An 8,685-nucleotide genomic window follows, 5' to 3' on the forward strand; every position below is an offset into this window, starting at 1 on the left:
AAGGTTCTCTGCCTGAAGAAAGCATCCGCAGGCCCAGACAGAAATCTATACACTTAACAAGGCAAACCAGTGCTGCAGTGAAAAATCAAACGTGCTTTGAGAACACTGAGAAGATAGTACGTAGTTCAAGGAAGGCTCTATAATTGAAGTCTGAGGCCAGTGCTGGTTTCTGTGTGTGCCACCAGTGATTCTGAATGATTCAGATTACGAATGGAGAAACTGAAGCTCAGAGAGAATGAAAGGCTTACCTAAGCTCACACAGCTGGTTAATGGAAGAGCCTCAGCTCAAAATCAAGTCTTTCAGTTCCCGATCCTATGTTCCTTTCCCTGTATCCAACTAAAAAATGACAAAGTCCCCTATGCTTACATAAGGCAGAAAGGAACAAAGCACTTACCTCAAATAAGCGTAAGACTTTGGCCAGAGCACCAACTTCTTCTTTGAGTGAGAAGATCAGTGATATGGCGCCATTTGGATTGGAGTTGTCTTCAATATAGCTTGTTTCCTACAGGATTAAATGCACTTGGTTAAAATGTTTCCCACAGCTTAGCAATTCATTCCCAGGAATCTCCAAGGAAGAGGCAAGCACGAACTTTCTCTTCTGGTTAAGCGCTGGAATACAATGAGCTACATATATTCTATATAGAAGTATAGACTGTGTGATGGAAAATAAGTAGGTCAAGGGCAGTGATATTTTCAATGATGCTCTTAGGTCAGATTTCATGTTAGGACGCTTCAATTATTCACTGATGTCACCAGGCATCCAACAAATTCAATACCTTTTAATGAGTACCTAACAGGTGCTAGGTACTAACAGGGCTCTGAGAGATACAAAGATGAATAAGACAATGCCTTATCCTTCAGTAGCTCAAAATCTAGCTTGATACATTCATACACAACAAACCAGATAACCAGAGAAAGATCCTTATTAGAGGTGGTATAATACAGTTCAAAAAGCATCCCAGGAAAACACGGAGAAATACAAGGTGGAAAGTACTAAAAATAGAACACACACAGGCTTTTGAGCCCAAAGCCCTGGGTTGGAATCCTCTCTCTTCCGTTTACCAGCTGGAGCACTTTGGGAAAACCACTTAACTTTCTTATCTTCCTCATCTGTAAAATCATGCTAATAATAAACTGGGTCAAAACAGTATTCAGATAGTGAAAAAAATAGATAAAGGTAAAATAGTTTAAATAGAATATTAAGAGACGTCTGTAAAAATGATGGAAATATTATAAATACGCAAGAAGGCTTCTTGGCCTTTGGCAAGGATCTCAGGGAAGCAGAAACTTGTTCCCATATGCTGGGATCTGAGGTACCCAACTGTTGAAGAACAGTCACAAAATACGTAAGAGCACACAATACTGTCAAGGATCGAGTACTTTTTACATGCATGTAACAGCAAACTAGGCGGGATTAGAGCCGGCATTCCAGGACGAGTTTGATGAAACATTTGCTTAAGTTTTAAAATAATATAAAGTTTTATGTGTACCCACAAATAAACAGCATGTACCTAAAACTGGGAAGAAAAAGCCATGTAGAATAACTACTCTCTTGTAAGCAAGTTAATAAAATCAGTGGAATGGATGTTACATCATGTCAATGAGAACGCCGTGTTGGGCAGGCTCGATCAGTGACTCAGTATAATAAGGTCTGCATGAATACTGATGACCTTCAGTACAACATTCTTTGAATTCAGGAAATTCAGATTCCCCCAGAACCTCATCTAAAACAGAGATGTGTGGGAAGACTCAAAATTATCAGTAAATATGATTAGTAGGGGCTTCATATGAATTGGAAGACCAAACTGTTAGATATTTCTCTTTATAGACCATGATGTTACCTTTCATAAAAAAAAATCTACCATTTATTATGAACCTAAAATGCCCCAGGCACTGTAATAAACACTTGATTTGAATTATCTCATTTAATTTTTATAATAATCTAGAAGGTAATTTTTATTATCCTCCAAATGCCCCCTTTTATTGATGACAAAATTAAGGCTTAAAGAAGTTAAGTAACTTGCCCATGTTACACAGAGGAGCCAGGATCGAAACCCACGCCACTCAACACCAGCATACTGTCTATGAATCACAACTTCTTGCGGACTCCACCCCACCTTCTTCCTCTTTTAAACCCTGCTGAAATATGTAAATGAGCCTCTGACATCAGTCTTCTTCTTTGTCCAGAGAACACTAAGCCCTTAGCCCTTTCCAGTTTCCTTGAAATGACAAAAGATTTCCATTTCTAGTTCATTTGGCAACACTCTTCTCCTGTTGGCCTCCAAGAAAAGTAACATATTCCTGATACACCTCAACAGATGTCACCTACGACTGGGGCAATTCAGATTCGAATGCACCATACTCAAAACTCCATCACCACCACCTCCCCACTCCTGTGCACGTCCAGCCAATTACCAAGTCCAATCTAACCTCCTCCAGAAATGACTCTGGGGGTCAGGTCCTTCTTTAGTCCCACTACCACCGTAGCAATCCAGCTCTGCGTGATGTGTATTGATCCAGCCCTAACAGAATTTTCTCATGTCCTTCTTCTGCTCAGAGGTCTTCAAAGGCTCCCCATGGCCAACAGGATAAAATATCTCTTTTTGATATTCAAGAGTTCCTTGGTACCTCACCTCCTGAGGCCCACCCACCCACAGCATGTACCTAAAACTAGGAAGAAAAAAACATGCACAGCAATGCTTCTCTTGTAAGTAAGTTAATAAAATTATTGGAATGGATGTTACATCATCTCAGTGAGAATGCTGTGCTGGGCCGGCACCATCAGTGACTTGGTATAATAAGCTCTGCATGGATACTGATGACCCTTAGTCCTAGGAACCTCCTCCCCAGCAAACTGGTTTCTTCCTTGCCTTTTCAACTCCTCATTATAGTAAATGCATTGCATCCCTCTCACCCTTCTTTCAAATATCTCACCCTTACTCAAAAGTCCTCTTGGATCTCACTTCTCTCAGAAAACGTGAGTACTCAGCCAAGGAGGACAATCCTTCCTCGATCTTTGCATTCGATATGGCTTCTGATGCCCACCTGGGACTTGATGATAATGATTCACAGAGCTGAACTCGTTTTTAGAGTTCATCTGGCTCAACCCCCTCATTTTTTTTATTGCAGTAACATTGGTTTGTAACATGTAAATTTCAGGTGTACATCATTATATTTCATTTCCTATGTAGATTACATCATGTTCACCACCCAAAGACTAATTACCATCCATCACCACACACATGCCCAATCACCCCTTTCACCCTCCTCCCCTACCTTCCCTACTGGTAACCACCAATCCAATCTCTGTCTCTATGTGATTTTTTTGTTCTTACTTTTATCTTCTACTTATGAGTGAGATCATATGGCATTTGACTTTGTCCCTCTGACTGATTTTGCTTAGCATAATAGCCTCAAGGTCTATTCATGTCACAAATGGCAAGATTTCATCCTTTTTATGGCTGAGTAGTATTCCATTGTGTATATATACCACATCTTCTTTTATCCATACATAGATATAAGCACAGAGAAAGATGCAATGAAGAGACAAAGGAATACATTCTAAATAAGGGAAGGGGACAAATCCTTAGAAAAAGGACTAAATGAAACAGAGATAAACAATCTACCTGACAAAGAGCACAAACTAATAGTCATAAGGATGCCCACTGATCTTGGGAGAAGAATGGATGAACTCAGTGAGAACTTCAACAAAGAACTAGAAAATATGAAAAAGAGCCAATCAGAAATGAAGAGTGCCTAGAACCTCAACTCCCTCATTTTGCAAGTGGGGAAACTATGGGGCAAAGAGAGAAAGCGACTCACCTGAGGTCACGTAGGTAGTGGGTAGGAGGTTAAGAGCTCAGGCTCCTAAATAGCAGTCAATCTATACAATTTCCTCTGCTATGGACATAACGTTATTAAGGTCTCTGTTTCTTGCAGAGTAAGAGCCTTACTCTGGTCTAATTACCAGACAGCTACTCAATACCACTCCTAACAGCCTACATGTCACCCATGCCTTTCCCCCTTCACTTTCTCCATTCTCCCCAGATACTTTCTAAATCAGCCTTCTCAATAAGTGTCCCTTGGATCTCCACTCCAAAATTACCTGGTGATCTCTTGTTCAAATGCAGATTCCTTGGCCCCACCTAACCCTATCAAATCAGAATATTTGGGGTAGGACCTTAGACTTTGCATTTTTCAAAAGCTTTCCAGATGATTCTTAACTGTGGAAGATTTTGAAACTACTAATAAATATACAGCCTATGTTTTTGTTTGTTTTTGGTGAGGAAGATTGGCCCTGAGCTAACATCTATTGCCAGTCTTCCTCTTTTTGTTTCAGGAAGATTGTCCCTGCGCTAACATCTGTTCCAATAATCCTCTATTTTGCCTGGCTTGATGAGCAGTGTGTAGGTCTGTGCCTAGGATCCGAACCCACGAACCATGGGCTGCTAAAGCTGAGCACGTGAACTTAACCACTACGCTACCAGGCTGGCCCCCACACCCTTTTTTTTTAAATTATGACTTTTCTCAAATGTGTCTGCAAACTCACATTCACCATATGATGTCACTACTCTTTAGTGTTACTATTAATAGTACAGCCTGCCATTGACTGAGTACCCACTATGTGCTAGGAGCCATTCTTGGCACTTTCCACAGTTAATAAACATCATCATTGGTAGCAACAAGCGCTGTTCTAAGACTTTACATGTAATAGCTCATTTAGTCCTCACAATAGCCCCATGAGGTGGGTGCTGTTATTTTGCAAATGAGGAAATAGTCTCAGCAAGGTTAAGTGGCTTGTCCAAGGGCACCCAACAAATGAGTGGCAGAGCCTGGACTTGACCCCAAGTCCCAAAACTCCAAAGTCTTTATTCTGCCTCCCAGTGACAGACCCAGCTGGGACAACAACTCCCCTTTTCAAAGACTGAGGGACATTAAATAAAAGGAAGTTCATGGAAGTTTGTGAAATGATGTGGCCTTAGATGGATTCTGATTCCAACCCTGCTTTGTTAATCCATCCTGGGACCTAGAGCAAATCTCTTCCAGAATATGTTTCTGTTGGCTCGTAACCTATACCTTATTTGTTTCCAATAGACATGTGAGTTGACTTAGAAACACATGTACACCCAGTGTGGATAAAGATAGAGAAGAGCAGCTTAGAAACTATATAGGAAGAAATAGAACAGGGAGAAAGAACTTTACTAGGAACCGGGAAGGAAAGAACTTTGAACATTGAGCAATACATGTCACAATAGAAATATATTCTCTTTGGTTGTGTCTAACAAATATACTCATTATCTTTGGAAAATAATAGTTTTCAAAATTACAAGCAGTAAGACTCTTTGGCAAGGATATTCCAGGGACACTGACTTTCAATCTTATTGCTTTTAGCGGACTTGGTAGGAGGGGTGCATTTGCATGTGTGAGTATACACACACACAGCTACAGTGCAAGACAACTGAAAACAACATGCAGACATCCTGCCATGGACACACTATACCTCTGTGCCAGCATTTGTCTACAGGAGGAAGCAGGGAGATAGGGGGACATGCAGGGCATCAGAGTCAGAGCAGAGTTTGAACCCCAGCTTCACCATTCATAGCTGTGATTTCTGAGTTCCCATCATCTTCTATTCCATTGCCCTGCTCTATTTTTCTTCATGGCACTTATCTCTCCATGACCTTATATGTTCACTTCGTTAATGTTTTTATTGTCTGTCTCCTTCATTAGAATCTGTTTCACCAGAGCAGAATCTCTGCTGTGCCTGGCACACAGTATGTGCTCAATAAGTCTTTGCTGGGTAAATGAATGAGCCCAATACCTCTTGCTGGATTTCTGTGCCTGTTGTGTGTATAGAGCGCTTGACCTATCCTATGCCTTCTAGCCATCTAGCAGAATTACGTCCAGTGTGTGCTGTTTATCTGGGTTGGGAGCTTCCAGAAGGCATAAACTGTGTCTTTTTTGCAGTCTATCAGAGCTGGAAGGAATCCTAAAGACCTTTCTAGTCCAAACCCTCCCTCCAATTTTACAGATACCAAACCGAGCCTCCTCACCCCAGTTAGGCGACTTTCCCAATACATAGCTTAAGTAAACCAAGGATGAGAGCCCAGGTCTGCTGATTGATGTCCAGCATCCTTCCATGATGAAGCTGTACCAGCCACTGGACCTGACTCAGTGTTTGTCCCTCCTGCCAGTGTTCCAGACACATTTTGTTGAACAAACAAATCAGCTCTGGGTAACACCACTGGCACTTCCCTATGCCCCAGGAACTGTGCTAAGAGCTTCGCAGACATTATTCCATTTCATTCTCACACCAACCCTAGGATGTGGGTATTTTTGTTCCAATTTTTCAAATGAATAAACCTGAGGTTCTGCGAAGTTAAATAACCTGTTTTCGAAGCACTGGAGGTACCGGAGCAGGCTCCAAACTCAGCTCTTACCGCTGGTCATCAATAGTGACAATTCGTGGTTCTCAATCTCCTAAGTGCTCTATAAAGAAAACTTTAAGCTCCCACAGTACCCTGACGAAATCTCTGCCCCTATCCTCTTCCTGTGGTTGTGGGGGCCCCACTGCCAGCAACACAGAAAATATATGATGACAGAGCCAGGGTCTATTCTGGAATCTGTCTGACGCCCACACCACCCCTCTTTGACATCAAGTTCTGTCTCCCCAGCACTGCATACCATTTTCAAAGGTAGACTTTCTCTGAGGACACAAAAAAGTCCGTCCAAAGTCCTGTAGCCTCTCTAGTTGCACTAAAACAGCAACCATCTTCTCCTCTCCAGCCTCCAGTTGTCTGGGTCATTCTCAGTAATCCTACAGATGACAGATGCCTGTGGACTCACAGTATCTCCCCTGGCTGGGCTTTAAATCTGAACCCTGGAATTCAGGAATGCGATGCCACAATTAAAGAATGTATCTGGCAAATGTTTACCTTAAGAGAAAGGCAACAATCCCCCGAGACTGGCATGCACCCTGGGCATTATCCCCAAGTCACATTTGGAGTGCTCTCACCTTCCAGCCCAGGGCTAGCTCTTGTTCATTTCCCTCTGTCTCTAATTTTCTCCTTCCCAGGTCTGAGTAAGTCTGAGACCTCTTCATGCCTCATTTTCTCCCAAAGATGAGAAAAGGATACAATTTCTCACAATGTTGCCATTTCGATACCTGGCTGAGGGCACTTTATAAACATCACAGAAGAGCGGATCTAGGGGAACCCCATCCCCTGGTCAAGATCATTAAGGACCAGATCCTTCAGGGTACAAAAGAAAAAGCAGACAACAGAGAGGGATAGTGACTTATCCAAAGACACACAGCTAGTTTGTGGCTGCTCTGGAAGCTAGAACCCCAACTCCTAAGGCAGTGCCTTTCCCCCTAAAAGCCACACAGGATAGATGTCCTCCCACTTGGAAACAATCGTGGAGTACATGTGGTATCTGTTGATTTCCTGGACATTTTCATCACCTTCAAATGAATTCAGGCTTCGTGGTGAGTTTATGGAAGTAGGAAACACCAGTATTCCTCAGCCCTCTTTCCACCGGAGGCCAAACTCCCGTCCCGCGCAGGGGAGGCCCGCTCCGTCCTGGCTCACCTGTCCAAAGTCGGAGAATTTCCTGCCGAAGCCTCGGTTTTCTAGGACCACAGCTGACATGCTGGCTTCCAGGGAGCAGGCAGGTTTGCAAACACCACGTGGTGCAGAGGTTTTTAACCTGGCCTTAGGGAGGACGGGAGACCTTCCAGGGTGTTTCCTGTCGCAGAAGGACCACAGGAACGCCCCCTGGGGGGCGTTGTCCTGACGCAGTGGCTCCAGGTCAGGTCACCTGGCCTGGGTCCTCCAAAGGGGAGGGGCGGGGGCGGGGAGGCGAGCCTTGGCTGCCCTCCCTCGATGGAGGAAGAGGCTAAGCAAGGAGAAGGCCACGTGTGCGCTGGCAATTAGACAGATTTAGTATTTCCCGGACTCTCGGAAGCCTAGGAAGGGGGTTCTCTGCTATTGGAGGAAACTTGCCACCGCCTGATGATTACAATCATGAGAAATAATCCTTTCTCCCCCGCCCCCCCCCCCCACCCCACCCCAATAGAAGAAGAGACAGGATCCTAATTTAGATATGTTTGGTTTTTTTTTTTTTTTGGTCCTTTCTGTTAACCGCTAAGCAGACTAGCTTTCTGTGCTTTCGCTTCAGGAAACTACATATAGGTGACCTTATGAACACTGAGCACAGCTGCTAAAGACCAAAAGTAAGAGCGGGACCTGGAATGAAATCCAGCCATGTGTCCTCCAGCTATTTTCGTAACTGCTAGGAGCACCCAAAAGAGAATGGTAGAGCCGCCTTGCCAGGATATTTTAAGAATATGCATAAGAATAAGAATGAAGTAATTCATTAAATGTTTAGTACAGTTCCTGTCATATAGTTCAACAGGATAAATAGCAGATATTGTTTAAAAGTAGGTGATAAGAAATAATTAATGAGGACCTCCACTGTGTGCCAGGCAGTATTCTAGGCATTGGGGATACAGCAGTGAATGAAATAGGGGACCCTGTCTCCCCCCCGGCATGCTGCCATTCTAGAAGGAAGACAGAAAATAAACAAATAGGTTTAGACACTAAGCCTTCTGAAGAAAAGAAAATAGGGGGATGGGCTAGGAGTGAGTGCTGGATGCTGGAGAGTGGACTCCTTCTAGTAGGTGG

General features: G+C 43.3%; 1 protein-coding gene across 2 annotated transcripts in view; it reads right to left on the reverse strand.

The window, feature by feature from the left end:
• The window catches only part of PAH (phenylalanine hydroxylase), a 69,933-nt gene extending 62,155 nt beyond the window's left edge, over positions 1-7,778 (reverse strand). Inside the window, exons 1-2 of one of the 2 annotated variants that reach the window (XM_014835046.3) lie at positions 7,591-7,778; positions 396-503 (exon numbers count right to left, since the gene is read on the reverse strand). In XM_014835046.3, coding sequence (XP_014690532.1) covers positions 396-503; positions 7,591-7,650 — 168 coding nt within the window. In that variant the 5' untranslated portion in view covers positions 7,651-7,778. Of the gene's footprint in view, positions 1-395; positions 504-7,463 lie in introns of both variants that reach the window. The other variant, XM_070507166.1, reaches the window with a different exon arrangement.
• Between the last annotated feature and the right edge of the window lie 907 nt (positions 7,779-8,685).

The sequence above is a fragment of the Equus asinus genome, chromosome 4 (assembly GCF_041296235.1).
Source record: "Equus asinus isolate D_3611 breed Donkey chromosome 4, EquAss-T2T_v2, whole genome shotgun sequence".
Lineage (NCBI taxonomy): Eukaryota > Metazoa > Chordata > Mammalia > Perissodactyla > Equidae > Equus > Equus asinus.